This window comes from Diabrotica virgifera, chromosome 9 (assembly GCF_917563875.1).
Source record: "Diabrotica virgifera virgifera chromosome 9, PGI_DIABVI_V3a".
NCBI lineage: Eukaryota > Metazoa > Arthropoda > Insecta > Coleoptera > Chrysomelidae > Diabrotica > Diabrotica virgifera.
This window is the reverse complement of record NC_065451.1, coordinates 175,717,882-175,737,271: the sequence shown is the minus strand read 5'-3', so window position 1 is coordinate 175,737,271 and position 19,390 is coordinate 175,717,882. Positions and strand designations below refer to the sequence as shown.

Genomic DNA, 19,390 nt, shown 5'->3' with positions numbered 1-19,390 from the left:
ACTTAACGGATGGATAATCGAGTTTGCACACTTCTTAAATAAAATTGCGGCGAAACCGTCTAATCCGGGAGCGGAAAAGGATTTTAAACACAAAATTTTTTGTTTAAGAATCTCTGGATCAAAGTCTATGTCACTAATATCGTAGTTACTTCTTGTAGAAACAACACGTAAAGTATTCGGAAGAGCCTCCTCGATTGTAAACACTTCTTGAAATTTTTATATATTGAAATATATTGAAAAAGAAGCCGCATCTCTATAAAAACTGGCTTATCGAAAAAATACTAGAAGCCAAAAAAGTTTTAAAAACGTTGTGTTTAACTAATGGTACGACAATAATGAATTAATTGGAACGTACACAAAAGTTTGGGGGGTTTAAGGGAACAAAATCCCCATAATTTTTTTATGGGATGGACAAATTTCACTATAATTTTGTTTTAAGATGTTCCTGCCATAAGAATGATACATGTCCATTTTCAATAAAAAATCTCTAATAGTTTTCGATATATTGAAAAAAATCGATTCTCATTTTGTAACTTCAAAGGGCTGTAACCTTTTTTATGAGCACATTTGTACTAAGGTAAGTTAGGTTCAATCGAACTATTTTTGACCCCAGAATCTATGGTATAATTTATGACCAATCTTTTCGGTACACCCTGTATAGTGGAGTCACTGAAGGTTTTCACCTCTGATTTCATTGAACCTCCATCGATTTTCATGAAAATTGGTGAGTAGTTAGAGGATACCTCAAGCAATAAAGGTGACATGGTGCAAACTTGCGCTTTTACCTTGGTGGTAGAAGCCACCCCTTCTCGGAAGTGAAAATTATTTTATCAAAAATAATACCATAAATTGATATAAGGACAAATTCTAAGCAAAATTTGTTATATAAAGTTATTGACATAAATCAATGCTTTTTGAGTTATTGAAGATCAAAGATTTTATTTTTTCGTAAAAAAAATGCATGCTTTAAAGCTGTTTTTCACGTATAACTCAAAAACTATAAGCTTTTACAAAAAAGTTATAATTACTAAAATTGAAGATAATAAAAAATTTAATACACTTCTCACTTAAAGAACTAAACTAATGTTAAGTCAAAGTGAGTTGTGGGCAATTGAATGTAAATTTTTTTCGACGGGTACTTAAATCTAAGTATTCAAGCTTAAATAATGGGAAAACGATGCATTTTATAAAATATACCTGTTAAGCACTTGTCAAAGCACTTCGGATTGCCTATCAATTGAGCTTCAGAAGAAGTCAATAGCATTAAAATTAAGCAATTTAGGATGAACACAAGAGAAACCTTTCGAATTTTTTAGGAAAAAGTGAAAAATAAAACATACACCATTTCCACAAAAATTAAAATTCATAGTAATCCTTACAATCATTTCTTTATATTAGCATAAATAATGATTTCAACAATTTTGACCGGTTTAGAATAAACATTTTTGAAAAAAAGGTTAATTTAAAAAAATCAGGACTTCTAAAATGATCGTAATTTTCATTTTCTTGTGATAATAACTCTTGTGATAAAAAATTATATACATATAACCAAATTTTAGGTTTTTCTGTGTCAAATATTTTACCTTTTTTATTATTTATGTAGGGTAAAAAATAACCGAGATAGAAACGTTTAAAGATTAAATTTTGCTGTGAGAACCATGTAACCGGGGCCATTTATCCTTTTATTTTTATAAAAGTAAGGGGTTTAAAAGATTAAATTCAACGTCGTTTAATTGCCCTTGGAATTAACTTTCAAATGGTTTTTAAGTGAACTGATATCCTAAAAATTAACGGAGTTATTTAAAAAAGAACAATAACATTTTTTGAAAAAAATTTTAAAAGATACATTTTGACACATTTTTGGAGCATAAATTTTAATTCTATCAACTTGTTCGAGGCCTCATTTGGTAAATAAGTACCGGGTGATCAGTTAAGGGTAGCGAGCGGCCATATCTCATAAGATATTGGTCGTATAGAATTGAGAAAAAAAAATCATGGTAAAAGTCGCCAAGAGAAATTGCTGGAAATTATTTTCGAGTTTATCAAACGTCCGCTAGAGGGCGTAACAACCAACACAAAGTAGAAAAATGGGATTTTTATAGAATTTTGTCCAATGAAAGTTTATCGATGATATCATTTTCATATTAACAGACCATTTCCCTACATTTTTTGTCTAAAACGTTTTGTTCTATCTATCAAAATAAAGCGGTGGGGGAAGTTCAATTGTTTTTTTAAACAAACCAAGATTTCTTCCGTTTCTTTTGACCGATTTTAGAAAACTTAGGCTCATATGAAAGAGCATAATTTGCACTACAAAACTCTTATTTGGTTTTTAATTTTTGACGTTTTCTGTCGCCGCTAGATGGCGTTAACTGAAATGGTAGCAAATTTTTGAGTTTTTTTCAAAAAAAAACAAATGTAATGATATATTAATTTTTATATATTTTAAAAGAGGATAAATTTCTCTATAATTTAATGAAAATAATTTATTATCTACCTTTTTTTGAACCGTTGATATTGACCAAAATATAATTTTATTACATTAAAAAATGGCACGCCACTGTTTTTTATCAAAATAAAAATCAGTTTTGTAATCTCTTATTAGTTGCTAACAAAAAGAACCTCTTGACTTTTTTTCGTTAGACAAACGGTTTTGGATTGAAAAAATTAGTATGTTTCGAGATATGGGCGCCCCATGTAAACATATCTTATTTTTTCAATCCAAAACCGTTTGTCTAACGAAAAAAAGTCAAGAGGTTCTTTTTGTTAGCAACTCATAAGAGATTATGAAACTGATTTTTATTTTGATAAAAAACAGTGGCGTGACATTTTTTAATGTAATAAAATTATATTTTGGTCAATATCAACGGTTCAAAAAAAGGTAGATAATAAATTATTTTCATTAAATTATAGAGAAATTTATCCTCTTTTAAAATATATAAAAATTAATATATCATTACATTTGTTTTTTTTTGAAAAAAGCTCAAAAATTTGCTACCATTTCAGTTAACGCCATCTAGCGGCGACAGCAAACGTCAAAAATTAAAAACCAAATAAGCGTTTTGTAGTGCAAATTATGCTCTTTTATATGAGCCTAAGTTTGCTAAAATCGGTCAAAAGAAACGGAAGAAATCTTGGTTTGTTTAAAAAAACAATTGAACTTCTCCCACCGCTTTATTTTGATAGATAGAACAAAACGTTTTAGACAAAAAATGTAGGGAAATGGTCTGTTAATATGAAAATGATATCATCGATAAACTTTCATTAGACTAAATTCTATGAAAATCGCATTTTTCTACTATGTGTTGGTTGTTACGCCCTCTAGCGGACGTTTGACAAACTCGAAAATAATTTCCAGCAATTTCTCTTGGCGACTTTTACCATGATTTTTTTTTCTCAATTCTATACGACCAATATCTTATGAGATATGACCGCTCGCTACCCTTAACTGATCACCCGGTACTTTGCCAAATATTTAATAAGTTTATGTTATAAAATGGATCATTTTCCCGTTATTTAAGCTTGAATACTTAGACTTGGGTACTTGCCGAAAAAAATACACATTCAATTACCTATAACTTACTTTCAGTTAACATTAAAAGGTTTTCTTAGTAAGAGGTTTATTACATTTTTTATTAGCTTCAATTTTGGTAATAATAACTTTTTTATAAAAACTAGTTTTGAGTTATTTACGAAAAATCGGTTAAAAACATGCATGTTTCTCACGAAAAATTAAAATTTTTGATATGTAATAGCTCATAAAGTTTTGATTTATTTTAATAACTTTATATAACAAATTTTGCTTAGAATTTGTCCCTCTATCGAATTATGGGATTATTTTTAATAAAATAATTGTCACCCTCGAGAAGGGGTGGAACACACCCCCAGGGTAAAAGCGCAAGTTGGCATTATGTCACCTTTGTTCCTTGAGATATCCTCTAACCCTAACCGCTCACCAATTTTCCAGCAAATCGATGGAGGTTCAACGAAATCGGAGGTAATAGCTCATATCCACCTTTAGTGACTGCACTAATAAGACAGTGATAAAACCTATAGTATGCAGGTCCGAGCAGGTCATGCTTAAAGTGTGGGAAAAAAGTCCTCAGAAAAATATTTGGAGGAAAGATGAGGAATGGAATGTGGATAAAAAGACCAAATGTAGAACTGGAGAGGATGTATGGGGAACCGAATATATTAGGGATCATAAAATCACAATATCAAACATCACATCATAAAATCACAAAGAGACAGTTGGGACATATCCAAAGGATGCCAAACACGAGACTTCCCAAAAGAATAATAACGGGAGGAATAGGAGGAAAGAAGAAGAAAGGTAGACCGAAATCCAGATGGAAGACAGATGTTGAAAGAGACATAGAAGAACTTAAAAGCACAAATTGGAAAAATAAAGCAGCAAATAGGAGAGATTGGAAAGGAATAGTAAACCAAGACATGGACCTTTTAGGCCTGGAGAGCTAAACTATATATATCCTTGTGAGATCGGTACTCACCGGAGGAACCGCAGACGTTCGGATACAATTAGCGTCTCTTTGTAAAGACAATGAAGTCGACTTTTCAAAGTAACAAGACATTTACTCAACACACACTACACTAAGTGTCTGATTGCAAAATCAACTGTATCATGCCAATGGTCATTAGTTGTCGAGGCATTAACCCAAATAAAAAAATAGTAGGTATAAATGTATCTACCTATTGACAAACAGGAGATCAAACAATTTGCAGTAAAGCACTAACGAGATATAAAGTTCGCTGGGGATACTTCGTTGAAGCCCTATGTTCCTCCTAAAGATCTCGGGACTACATCGATTGGTTGTTGGCTTCATCATAAGTGCATTACTAGTCCTGGATCCCGCGTACAAAAAAAAGTTTATTATATAATAGCAATCTGAACATTCATTAATAGCTTAACGGTGTCTAGTCGGACAAACTTTGATGTACAGAAACACTGGAACAGGGGAAGTTTTAATTGTGGAACAGATTACAGATTTTGAACGTCAGCCTACGAAAACGTCCTATGTATTTTGTCAGACAGAACTTCCAATTGATTTGTTACCATTTCTGAAATGGTAACAAATCACACCAACCTATTGGCTACTAGTGCTGAGCGACATTCCATCACCATACCTTTAGTGTTGCCCAAATGCAAGACCAAGACGAGACTTTCACAGTCTTGGTCTTGGTCTTCCGCCAGTACACCTGGTGTAGGTGCAGGTTTATTCAATAGCAAACTTTATATATGAAAAATGTTTGTCCGACAAATATGTTAAGCATTTTAGGTCCGACACGTAGAACATGCCAAATGTCAGAAATTATATTGGTGGTAAATAGCAGTCTGCTTTTTGCATGAGAGTTTAATGAAATGGCATTTCATCAAAGTATCGCAAAATTATTTTGCAAGAACATGTCGATTTTTTGCTTATAAACAATTAGAATAACTTTTTAACCATTACCCGTAGAAAAATTATTTTTTCATATTTAGAAAGACTGAATTTTTATACAAATTTAAAAAAAGAAAAAATTGTCCTAGGACAATTAGGGACGAAGTTGACCGCCTCCCTTTTTTTAAGTCACAGCAGCTTTCTTTATAACAATTTTCAAATCAGTCACAGTTGAAAGAACATACTTCAGAGTTTTAATGTACCAAATATAAAAAATATATACATACTTTCAAACAAATCGTCCACAAGGCTTCAAAATGTGACCCTTAAAATCGGCCGGCCTTGAAACTTGGGAGATCGATGAGAAGGGGGAAGGAACTGTTAGCTGTATCTCTTGTTCTCGCCTACGGATTTCGACGTATCTTTTTTTAATTTATATGTACTTTTTGCGTACAGTACGAGTATGCATTATTTAAATAAATAAATTGTTATATACACCATCAAATTTGTTTAAACAATTTTTTTTTCAATTTTTTTTAATAATATTTGAAGTAATTTTAATCACAAAACATGTATATTTATGAATAATATAATAATACATAGTTTGTTATTAAACTTAGTAATAATTTAAAGTATGAAAAAACAAATTATCCCATTCAATTGTTTCTAAAAATAGTATTGGTCTATAGAGATCAGAAAATCTCAAATGAACTAGGTTTTATTTTTTTGGTAAACATGCTATTACAGGCCCGGCCCTAGGGATTTTGCCGCCCTGGGCAAGATCGGCGACCGCCGCCTCCAACCCCCTGGGTATACCCAAAAACTCAAAAATTTCACCATGGCTCTTAATTTACTGAAATCTATCACTTAACGGTTGTGTCTATAATTTTTAAATCGAAGTCAACTTTATATCGTATCTCTGGATCTAGGTCCATACTTTCATCTTCAGCCTCATGGCCAAATTGTCTTTTCACTTTCCTCTTTCTGGCTATTACTGTGCCTCCTTTTCGGGTTCTCAATTTCTAACTTTGATGAGCTCTTTTGCCTCTGTCAAATAGCCCTGGAATTTTAAATCACTTCTGAGAGACTTAAAATGGATTTCCGATTTTTCTAATAAACTGATAGCTTGATACGCTCCCATATCAATACTCTGCATACGCGACTACGTTGATGTGAAATAAATTGTCATGCCATATTCCCACACAGCAAAGAAAAGTAAAATCACGGATTTGATTTGCCAAACAGCTTGACTCATGAGCAACCATTTTATCGTTGTTTTTATTCACAGTGATTTCTACAAGAGCATCGTAAATTTCTTCAATTTGGTATCTAATGGGAGTAATTGCATCAATTATTCTACTTTCCCATCTAGTTTCGGACAAAGGTTTCAATGGTAGGCTAGAAATATGATTTTTCAGCATAGTCCAACGATGAAAGATGCTGAGAAAAAGTTGTAAATTTTTGTCACTAAGGAAAAGAAAGAAACTGCAAACTGTGAGGCATTAGCAGCATAGTTCACGACTAAGTTAAGTGAATGGGTAGAACATGGGACAAAAAATGATCTACGATTCATTTTTAAAATTCTGTTTTGAACTCCCAAGTTATTCTCTTCCATGTTTGCTCCATTATCATACCTGTGTCCTCTCATACCTTCCAAAGGTATTCCCAGTTCATTCTGGGACTCTGTAACTCTCAAGCCAGTGGTTTCCACTACAGGCACAAATCCAAGAAAATGTTCTTCAATTTTAACACTATGTTAAAACAAGAACCTAACTCGACAAAATGTACATCAATAGTCATCTGTTCCACCCCAGCAATATCAGATATATAATTTAAAATTATGTTATAATACTTTGCTGATTTCAAAAAGTTTAAAATTTTATTTTTGATTTGGTCATGGAGGAACTGAATAATTTCGTTTTGAATACGTTTTCCCAAGTAGTGATGCTGCTTGTTACTCTCATTAGTTATTCTCCTAATGTGCTCTTGTAAAACAGAATCAAATTTTTTAAAGAGCTCAAAAAGCTTAAAAAATTACCATTGTTTTGATGAAAATGTTTATCAGAATTGCCCCTCAATGCTACTGTTGTGCTAAGAACTGTATTATTGATATAAGTCGTTGTATTGCATTTTTTCGATGACCAGTTTCTGAATTTACAACTTTTTGTGTTTCTTCATCTATGATTTTCCCTGATTCTAGTTTAATTGCTAGTTCTACCCACTGTCGCTATGACTGTAGATGAGCTGGAGACTTAGCGTGGCTGCTCAAAGTTTCAGCCATATGTTTCTAATTATTATATGCATTTTCAGTAAAGTTAATTTTAAGTGAATTTCAGTGAATTTAGTTTAGTTCTAATCCTACTATTCTTATGAGATGAAGAAGAAGGCGGTGTTGTCGATTTTCCGTCGAATGAACTTTCATTGTTATTGTTTCACTTACTTAATTCTACTTTTTACAGTTGCATTTTTGCCGCTCTTGTTCATAATATTGATTTTTTATAATATTAAAAACATAAGTTATTATTTCTTCAATTTCAAAAATTGGCTGTCCTAAAATTTGCCGCCCTGGGCGACCGCCCAGTTCGCCCACCCCTGGGACCGGGCCTGTGCTATTAGATGAATGAATAACTGAAGTTACAGAACCACCAAACAAGAGATAAACGTAATTGATTGGGGTTGGAAATTAAGCTAAGAACCGTTAGTACCGATTCGATCAAAAGATCTTCTTTATACCAGATATTTTATTAAAATAAACTATCTGCTCTTGCAAAACTGGTTGCACCGAGTACTTGTTAGTACAGAGATATAAATAGTTTATGGACTTCGATAACCAAAACCTCTATCTTTCACTATTATCTATTTTGGAGTTTCTTTTTTTAATCTGTATGTACTCTTTGCGTATGTTACGGATATGTTTTTTGTTAATAAAGTGGTTATTTAAATAACTATGTAAATTGTGTAAACAATTTTTGGAAATTCTTTTACGATATTTTGCATATGCACTTGACTTTACAATAACTTATATTAAATGGGTAACTGATAATTGTTACGTTTTTCATAAATAAATCTCCTTTAATTTTATTTTAATAGTCTTGTTATAATACCAAAATATATGAAATATCTTAATTTTTGTTTTTTTTGCAATCTTAAAATTATAACTTTCAATCTTGTAAGATACAATTATTATAATATTGTAGAAAATTTCTGAAAATAATTTTGTTCTTTGTATCCTCTCTCTAATTTTGTTACATTTCATTTTTCGTTTATATCTAGTAGCATGTTTATCAATAAATAAAACCTAGTTTATTTGAGATTTTTTATTTTTAATTCAATATTATAAGCCAATGTTGGATTTAGGAATAATTGAATAGGATTAGTGTATAATAATTACAGGGTGTACAAAAATACAGGTCATAAATTTAATCGCATATTCTGGGACCAAAAATAGTTCGATTGAACCTAACTTACCTCTGTATAAATATGCACATAAAAAAGTTACAGCCCTTTGAAGTTACAAAATGAAAATCGATTTTGTGCAATATATCGAAAATTCCGAGAGATTTTTTATTGAAAATAGACATGTGGTATTTTTATGGCAGGAGCATCTTACAAAAAAATTATAGTAAAATTTTGACACCCCATAAAATTTTTATGGGGGTTTTGTTCTTTTAAACCCCCCAAACTTTTGTGTACGTTCTAATTAAATTATTATTCTGGTACCATTAGTTAAACACAATGTTTTTAAAACTTTTTTGCCTCTCAGTACTTTTTCGAAAAGTTAGTTTTTATTGAGATATTTTGAATATTAGTCAAATCCACTACATATTTCTAAATATGGTTAAGTGCGATTATGGAGACTTGGTAATCGTATGAAAATTTATTTATAATTTACATTTTTAGGCATATTTTGAACCATATTAAAAAAGAAGCCAAATCTTGATAAAAGGTGCCTTATCGAAAAAATACTAAGAGACAAAAAAGTTTTAGAAACATTGTGTTTAACTAATGGTACCGCAGTAATAGTTTATTGGAACGTACACAAACATTGGGGGGGGGGGGGATGTAACGGAACTCATAAAATCTTTATGTAAACATATTAAAAAGAAGCCGCAACTCGATAAAAACTGCCTTATCGAAAAAATGCAAAGAATCAAAAAAGTTTTAAAACAGTGAGTTTAACTAATGGTACCACAATTATAATTTAATTGGAACGTACACAAAAGTTTGTGGGGTTTAAGGGAACAAAACCCCCATAAAATTTTTATGGGATGCACAAATTTCACTATAGTTTTTCTTTAAGATGTTCCTGTCATAAGAATGATACGTATCCATTTTCAATAAAAAATCTCTAATAGTTTTCGATATATTGGAAAAAATCGATTTTCGTTTTGTAACTTCAAAGGGCTATAACTTTTTTTATGTGCACATTTGTATTCAGGTAAGTTAGGTCCAATCGATCTATTTTTGGTCCCAGAATATGTGATTTAATTTATGACCTGTATTTTTGTTACGCCCTGTAACTAATATGTACGTTTTACAATAAAAGTTACATCAAATATTATTTAAAAAATTGAAAAAAAAATTGTTTAAACAAATTTGATAGTGAATATAACAATTAGTTTATTTAAATAACGCCTATTCGTAATGTACGTAAAAAGTACATAGAAATTAAAAAAAGAAACAACGAAATAAATAATCGAGAACCAGAGATACAGTTGTTAACAGTTCCTTCCCCCCTCTCATCGCTAACCCAAGTTTCAACGCTGGACGATTTTAAGGGCCACAATTTTAAGCTTTGTGGAGGATTTCCTTGAAAGGAAATCTTTTGTATACTTGGTAGGTTAAAACTTTGATGTATGTTCTTTCAAATGCGGCTAATTTTATTTCTTAATTGTTATAAACAAAGCTGCTGCGAATTAAAAGAAGAAGGGTGCTAACTTCGTCCCTAATTGTCATAGGACAATTGTTTTTCTTTATAAATGTGTATAAAAATTCAGTCTTTCTGAATATGGAAAAATAATTTTTCTAGAGGTTACGGTTAAAAAGTTATTCTAATTGTTTATAAGCAAAAAATCGATATGTTCTTGCAAAATAATTTTACACTATTTAAAATTATTTTTTGTCATTTTTTTTAATTAGGTTAATAGCATAAATCTTCTTCTTTCATAAACTGTCCGAAGTATTACTATAACCTCATCGTTTTCTGACTTATAGTGTTGCAAAAAACATTAATTTGGGATAAACAAATTAAATAACTTTTAAACTATTTGATCAATTGATTTGAAATTTAGAATATAATTTAAGCACCAGAAGTCTCAGCATTCTGTGTAATAAGAAAGTTCTAACTTAATTTTTACATAAGTTATGAACATTTATAAAATCTCAAAATTTATGACTTATTTTCCAATTTTCTAAGCAACAATTAAGCATAGATATATGCAGTGGACGCCATATTGAAGCTTCTTATATGATTTATCAGTTTATGACTCTCAAATTTGTTTAAAATGTTTCACTTTTCAGTAATAGACGAAAAAAGCGAAAATTTAGCGTTTTTTGATCTTCATTTGTTTATAACTATGTATATCATCAAAATCGGCTGCAGGAAACATATAGGTTATTAATATAGATGTCCACACTACTCAAAAAATTTGGTTTCGGCCTGAAGGGGGATGTGTCACGAGAAAAATCTTATTTCTCTGGACTATTACTCCAGCAATCATTCTCATGGTGTTATTTAGCTGAGCATCAATATTTTGAACGTGGGCACTGTTGATACATATTGATGCACAATATTCAGCTACAGAATAAACAAGAGCTAAGCCTGAAGACTTGAGTGTGGATGGATAGATTACCGAGAGCCGCTTAGTTTTTTTATACATACATACATTTCTTTTGATATTGTCGGACCGAATATCTCATTTTGAAAGGGGCCTTCTATATATTTTTTCCATGATCGTTTTTTTGTTTCGTTGATAATTTCTCTAATCTTATTATGTATACTAGTGTAATTCTTGTAGATTTTCTATTTCACAGCTTTTCTTATTCAACCAATTTTCTTTTGTTGATATTGTCTCCATTGATCTATTGATAAGACACCTCTAAAAGTGATTTAAATATACATAATTGTAAGTTCGGATTAAGAAATTACTACGGCACTGGTGATTAGATTTGTTTCTTCCCCCTCTCTGAACCGATGCACAAATTAATGTACCTATTCGTTTTTATTTTTGTACCTTGTGTCGTAATTAAAATAGGATTTATAAATAAGGCGATGGTTTCCAAAATATTTATAAAATTCAGTGTGGGCCTCATTTGCTGTCTTCAGCTAAATATAAACTTCTGTTGTCAAGGTCAGTTTCGTGCTCAATATGGTGATTCCTTACAAAAGCTAAAGGGTGCGTCTTGTCTGGATCTGTCGTAAAATTTTGTGTGCATTGAACGGATGTGGGTTATTTTTAGTTCCCGCTTTACGTCTTTTGTTTTCTCTTCTGTAGGTTCTTGATAATATAATGTACTTTAGAGATACAATGTACCTACCTACTTATTTCTTTACCAATGAAATTACATGAGACATACCTACACCTACTTCAAACCTTTCAAAACAAATTTTAAAGTACAATAAGAATATTTTATTATTCTTTATTTTTAATATAATAAAATACATATAATACATACTAGTCCATTAAAATGTTACATTTAGGTTGCATTTCTTAGAGGAGTCAATTTTATTTTTTTAATGTGTAGGGGGGTTCAGTAGAAGCTTAAGTTCAAGTTTTTGGGGTCGCCACCCTTGTCCTCCGGCCGCCGTATTGGAAAAAGGGGTGCAAAGGGTTTTCGCGCTGTATCTTCTAAACTAGCAATCCTACAGAAAATTTAATTAGACATAAAATGTAGCAAATTAAATTTTCTACAGTTTTATATCTATTACTTTTTATCGTCAAGTAACCAACAAAAAAGTTATAAATAAAAATGTGAGATAATTTTGTAAGAAGTTTCCTTTTGTATGTTATAACTTTTTTTCCGTTCATAGCGATTTTGTAGAGGATTTTTCAATGAACAATTTTCGCTATAAAATTGTTTAATTTTATTTATTATCTAGGTTTTACAGCGCTTCAATCTTGACCAGATTCTCGAATTTTCATAGGAATAAAATAAAAAAAATACTTTTCTATCTATATATTAGTCGAGCAGCAGCAATTTTTATGCCGACCACGAAAATCAAATTTAAGGTAAATGACCAATTTTGGTCTATTTTTATGTTTTCGAGGTCGCTGAATCCGAATATGAAGTTTATTTTTATCTAGATTTGGTGGAACATGTTCAAAAATCCAATTTTATACAAAAATGCCGAAAATCAATTTTGATAATTTTTCAAATTTACCTAGCTGTATCTTTGGTCGCTGTAAATATTTCCTTTTGAAAATTTTACTGTTTAATCTCTGAAGTATGTAGATAACAATGGGATTTGTCCTAAGTATTTAAACACATTAACCCTTAACTACAGACATCCCTATATTAGCACGTAATTACAGATCCCCGTTATTTTTTACCGGTCATTATAAAATAGGGTCAAAATATAAAGTTAATAATAAAAAACAAAAAAAATTGCATTATGAGTTTTTCTGGAGTCTCTAGATATGGGAAACAATGGTAAAATGAGTGATTTTAATAATATAATACAAGATTTTTAAAGAATAATCTATTAAACCAGAATTTTGGTAACATTTTTGGTCTATTGAAACAAACCGCCATAAATGCTATGAACAAAAATTTAGACTTTTTTTTAACAAATAAACGTAACATAGAATCACAATGGAAACATAAAATAGCATTTACAAAAAATTTTACATCCATGAGAAAAACTCTGCAAGGGGTAAAATTATCACAGAATTAAATGGCAATTCCATTTTTGCAAAGTGGCCTCAAAATTTTTATCGTCAAATTTAACCTTCATTGAAGGTCCAGGATGACTTCCGCAGTCCATTTCTTTACTTTTTTCCTAAAAGCATAAAAAAATAATATGAACATTTCAGATTTACAAATATAGTAATCATATAAAAATACTTACTTAAAACAGACATCCGGTAATTTTTACCGGTTAAGATTTTTGATGTGTGCTAGAAAAGAAAATATTGTTATGCAAACTACCCGAGAGGTACATAGACACATGAACTTATAAGTCGTGAGGTTACCATGAAATCCACATTTTGGGAATGCCCGCCGGTAAAAAATACCGGATCTCTGTAGTTAAGGGTTAAAAAAGGAGTTGTTAGTTTTAAACATTTTGTCATCATATTTCGTTAGTTTCATGTTTACTTAGAAAAGTTGAGTAACAAACTTTTTAGTTTATAATTTTAACCAACACAACAATAAAATATGATCCATGAAGAAGTTTTTTGGAAAATTTTAAGTCAAAATATACAATAGGAAAAAAGTTATGTTACTTCATAAACAAGCGGCACACCCCAAAAAACGCTTGTATCTCGAGATCCTGACCACGGTGTGGTGAATGGCTAATTTTGATCATACTTTATGATTTTGATAACAAAAATTCGTTTTTTGCTCTTCTTGAGAATTTTGCAATATATGCGGTTCGGTCATTCTTCTTCTGAACCGGCGAATTTGTCCTCAAACAACTTCTTGGGCCGTTTCTATATATGCTTCGGGTTATAAGTTTTATAGTGGGGAGAAAAGTCAAAAACAGATTAATAATAGCATAGGAATGTTAAAATCATAATAAATTGTATGAATAAAAAATATATACCTATAGATAGAAAAGTAAGCCTAACTTTTGTTTTTATTTTATCCCTATGAGCATTCGAGAATCTGGTCAAGTTTGGAGCGCTGTAACACCTATATAAATAAATAGAATTAAACAAATTTATAGTGGAAATTGTTCGCTGAAAAACCCTCTACAAAATTACTATATTTAATGTTATTTTATTTTAAAATGAACTGAAAAAAAGTTATAGCCTCCAAAAGGAATCTTGTTAAAAATTTTTTACATATTTTTGTTTATATCTTTTTTGTTGGTCACGATAAAAAGTAATAGAAATAAAATTGTAGAAAATTTAATTTGCTATATTTTATGTTTAATTAGATTTTCCGTAGGGTTGGTAGTTTACGAGATATAGCGCGAAACCTCTTTGCACACCATTTCCAAGATGGCGGCCAGGGGACAAGGGTGGCGACCCCAAAAACTTGAACATAAGCTTCTACCGATCCCCTTTACATAATTAAGAAATAAAATTGACTCCTCTAACAAATGCAAGGTACGGCTTAAAAAATGTAACATTTTAATGAAGTATACCTACAATATTTTACGAAGCTTCAACGACAAAACATATAAAAATCTTCTTCTCATATCCTTTTGCTCTTCCAGGCAAATTGGGATTCCAGTTCATCCTGTACCCATTTTTTCAATGCATTTCTATTTTTCGCCATCGTCTTTATTTTTTTTCAAAAATTTGCCTTCTGGATCGTCCCCTGCTCTTTTTCATTCTGCTACCCAATTCTAATATTTGCTTTGTAATTCTTCTTCCTCTTCTTCTTTTTGTGTAGACATTACTCTGTCTGTTTTTCAATGTGCCTCCAGTAAGTTGTCATTCCATCTTTTTCGTGGTCTTCCCACTGATTGTGTTCCTATTGGGGAAGCGTCTGTCGCCGTCCTTACTACTTTGTTTGTTGTCATTCGGCTTATGTGGTCGTTCCATTCTACTTTTCTGTTTTTTACCCAGTTACTATCAGGGTCCCCGAAAGGGCTGCTGGCGGCTGTGTGCCAAAAAGATTTTGGCGCCCCTTAGGCATTTGGGTTCATGTTTATTTATTTTTTAGAACAGCGGTTCTCAATCTGTGGTACATGTACCACTGGTGGTACATATCATTATTTGCGGTGGTACACAAAACGCAAAACTGTCAAAATCACCACTATTACAGTTAATTAGATTACCTATCTAGATAGGTAGTTATTTCAGTTAGGTGGTACCAAAAATATTAAAAAGTATTTTGTGGTACATGACTCAAAAAGATTGAGAACCACTGTTTTAGAAGGTAGGTCGATAGGTAGGTGTTTCAAATAAAGCAAAAAACTGAAGTTTAGAAGTCATAATAAGTTTTCCCCGAAAAGTGCTTCATTTTTTGGTTATTTCACGTTGAAATATTCGATTTGGAGTTTGACGAATAAGAACCTTTTTCTCATGAGCTCCAATTTTGCTTTTACTAGGTCTATAGACTTCATGAATAGGTGCACCATTTTTTTCGTTTTTTATAAGCTACATTTTTGATAATATTTTTCAATAAAACACTTAGTTCTTGAGTTACTTACGAAAAACCGTCTAAAAACATGTTTTTTTTTGTTGAGAAATAAACATTATCGCAAATAACTCAAAAAGTATTGATTCAGTTATAAAACTCTATAGAACAAAAGATGCTTAGAATTAGTTAGTTTATTCATTTCTGGACTTATTTTAAACTTACATTTTTGCACCATAAAGAAAGGGTAATATTCACCCCCCAAGCAAAAGTAACCAACGACACAAATCCAACTTTGAAGTGGAGGGTAAGGGTAGAACCTTGATCCTACATCCAAATTTTCGTGCCATTCGTTGGTCACCCTGAAAATTACACGATATCGCCGTATTTCACGTCCATTTACTGGGCTATAGGTACAATAGAAAAATAAAAAATAGCTATTATTGTAGTAAGTAGCGATATTTTCTGAGACTTTGCTGTTGCAAATTCATCAATTACATTTCTAACATTTATACATACCATCAAAAATTTCTTGTTCAATTGCTAATATTGCTAGCCCAGTCAATCGTTCTTAAAGCATTGTCCTAAGGATTTTTAACTCTGAAAAAGATCGCTCATCAGCAACTAAAGATACAGATAATGTCAAAAGAATTCTTAGTGAAATGTTTAGACGTTATAAAAGATCGCTGTCACTTAATTTAAATATGTTTCGTGTGTATTTAAGTATACCTAATCCTATTTAATTTCTCAACTTTTGCTTTAAAATTAATTTTTATTTTTTTTGAAAATTATTTTTCAATGTTTGACCCTGGGTTTTGGCGCACCTAAAGGATGGCGCCCGTGTGCATTGCACACTTTGCACATGTAGCGGGGGCCCTGGTTACTATTGTTGTCCTCCTTGCATCTCCATCGTATAACTGCACTTCTAGCTCTATCCGATAGTGTCTTACCATCGATTATTCGAAGGGTTTTCATCTCTGCTGTTTCTAGAATTCTTATTGTCCTTTCTGTATCAGGTCGTGTTTCTGCCATGTACGTTATTATTGGTCTGATGACTGTTTTGTAAATTCTGCCTTTCACTTCCTTCCCGATATTTTTATTTCTCCATATTGCTTCCATCAAGGCAACCTGCTGCTCTGTTGGCTTTGTTCACTTGATCTTCCACTTATTTGTTTCGAGTTTTCCGTAGCTAGATAGTGTGATGACTTTTTCTATTATCTGACCCTCCTCCAGCTCTAATTTAAGTCTTATTAAAGTTGCTGTTATAACCATCCATTTGGTCTTTTTTGGGGAAATTAACATGTTGCATTTTCTAACGGTTACTATGTTAAACTGATGCAGTATACGTTGTAAACTATCTTCACTTTGAAAGATTAGTATTGCGTCGTCTGCATATAGTCCAGAGAAATAAGATTTTTCTCGTGACACATCCCCTCCAGGCCGAAACCAAATTTTTTAAGTAGTATGGACATCTATAATAATAATCTATATGTTTACTGCAGCCGATTTTGATGATATACATAGTTATAAACAAATGAAGATCAAAAAACGGTAAATTTTCGCTTTTTCGTCTATTACCAAAAATTTAAGCATTTTAAACAAATTTGGGAGTAATAAACTCATAAATCGTATAAAAAACTTCAATATGGCGTTCGCTGAATATGTCTATCCTTATTGGTTGCTTAGAAAATTGCGAAATAAATCATAAATTTTGAGTTTTTATAAATATTCATAACTTATGTAAAAATTAACTTAGAATCTTCTTATTAAAGGGATTGCTGAGACTTCTGGTGCTTAAATTATACCCTAAATTTCAAAGCAATTAGTAAAATAGTTTAAAAGTTATTTAATTTGTTTATCCCAAACTCATTTTTGTTGAAACACTATAAGTCAAGAAATTATGAGGTTACAGTAATACTTCCGACAGTTTATGAAAGAAGAACATTTATACTATTAACTTAATTTAAAAAAAATTACAAAAAGTAATTTTAAACAGTGTAAAATTATTTTAAAAAAACATGTCGATTTTTTGCTTACTTATAAACAATTAGAATAACTTTTTAACCGTTACCCGCAGAAAAATTATTTTTTTATATTTAGAAAGAGTGTATTTTTATACACATTTAGAAAGAAAAACAATTGTCCTAGGATAATTAGGGATGAAGTTAGCCCCACTTTTTTTTAATTCACATGTTCTTGCAAAATAATTTTGCAATATTTAGAATTATTTTTTGTCATTTATTTTTAATTAAATTAATAGTGTAAATTTTCTTCTTTCATAAACTATCCAAAGTATTACTGTAACTTCATCAATTTCTGACTTATAGTGGTGCAAAAAAATGAATTTGGGATAAACAAATTAAATAACTTTTAAACTATTTTACCAATTGCTTTGAAATTTAGGGTATAATTTAAGTACCAGAAGTCTCAGCAATCCGTGTAATAAGAAGGTTCTAAGTTAATTTTTACGTAAGTTATGAATATTTATAAAAACTCAAAATTTATGATTTATTTTGCGATTTTCTAAGGAACCAATAAGGATAGAGATATTCAGCGAACGCCATATTGAAGTTTTTTATACGATTTATGAGTTTCTTACTCTCAAATTTGTTTAAAATGCTTAACTTTTTGGTAATAGACGAAAAAAGCGAAAATTTACCGTTTTTTTATCTTCATTTGTTTATAACTATGTATATCATCAAAATCGGCTGCAGGAAACATATAGGTTATTATTAGAGATGTCCATACTACTCAAAAAATTTGGTTTCGGCCTGGAGATGGTTGTGTCACCAACAGGATATTTTTTTTCCACCTACCTCTACCGAAAGTATACTTTTCCGGACTAGTGTAGGAAACAAAGGTTAAACCTTGCAAAATGGACACAAGTCCGGTTTTATTTTTTTTTCTGGTATATTAAGGGGTGCTTATTATAAGACTAACTTTTTCTGAAAAAATTTCGCCCCGGAACCTCCCTTTTCACCCCTTTAAAGGGGGTAATTTGTGGTTTTTGCGGAACGTAGCCCTTCCTGTACCTTTTACAAAAAATTTCTTTTATAGAAATATGAAGAGGACTATATTTTCTACGATTTATTTCCAACAGCATCTCTCTATCATCCACCGTTTAGCGCCCTAAAGTTGACAAGTTTTTAAAAAAGATGTTTTTAAAAAAAATTAATTTTTCCCTAACTGTAACGGAAATTAAGAACAAATCCTGCGGCAATTATTCACAAATAATTGACTGATTTTTTGGTATAGGTTTCACTTAAGGGTAATTGCCTTTTTTTTAATTACAGGGTGTTAAATTTTAAAAAAACCTCTTTTTATACCATCTGAACCGTTTATGCTAGAGTAAAAAGACTTTCAGCGATTACCCATGTACTTGTGCTATTTACAAATTTGTATAATTCACCCCCATTTTTTCCCCGGAACCACCCCAAAAAAAAGAAGAATTAATAAATAAAGTGATTTTCTTAGAATTATTCACACACAATGCCCTTTAATAATATGCTTCATATATCATTTTATGCACGTTATTATTATCCATGCATGGACATCCAAAGCGATTTCCTAGTGCAACCCCCGTAGCAAAAAAAAATAAATAAAATGGGGGGTTGAAATTTTTTTTTGTTTTTTGCTTTTTGATCCATATGGGCATATGCTTCATGAATAGTGCTTTTCAAAAATATATATGGTTATTGCAACATCTCTGCGGAAACCACCCCTATCCTTGAAAATATACT

General features: G+C 31.1%; 2 protein-coding genes across 2 annotated transcripts in view; one reads left to right on the top strand and one right to left on the bottom strand.

Moving 5' to 3' along the window:
- Positions 1-19,390, top strand: part of LOC126891955 (uncharacterized) — a 374,743-nt gene that overhangs the window by 62,910 nt on the left and 292,443 nt on the right. The gene's annotated exons all lie outside the window — the stretch shown is intronic.
- The window catches only part of LOC126891966 (uncharacterized), a 44,008-nt gene continuing 40,837 nt past the window's right edge, over positions 16,220-19,390 (bottom strand). The window contains exon 2 of the mRNA XM_050661327.1: positions 16,220-16,250. Within this exon, the coding sequence (XP_050517284.1) occupies positions 16,235-16,250 (16 nt within the window). The 3' untranslated portion in view covers positions 16,220-16,234. The remainder of the gene's footprint in view (positions 16,251-19,390) is intronic.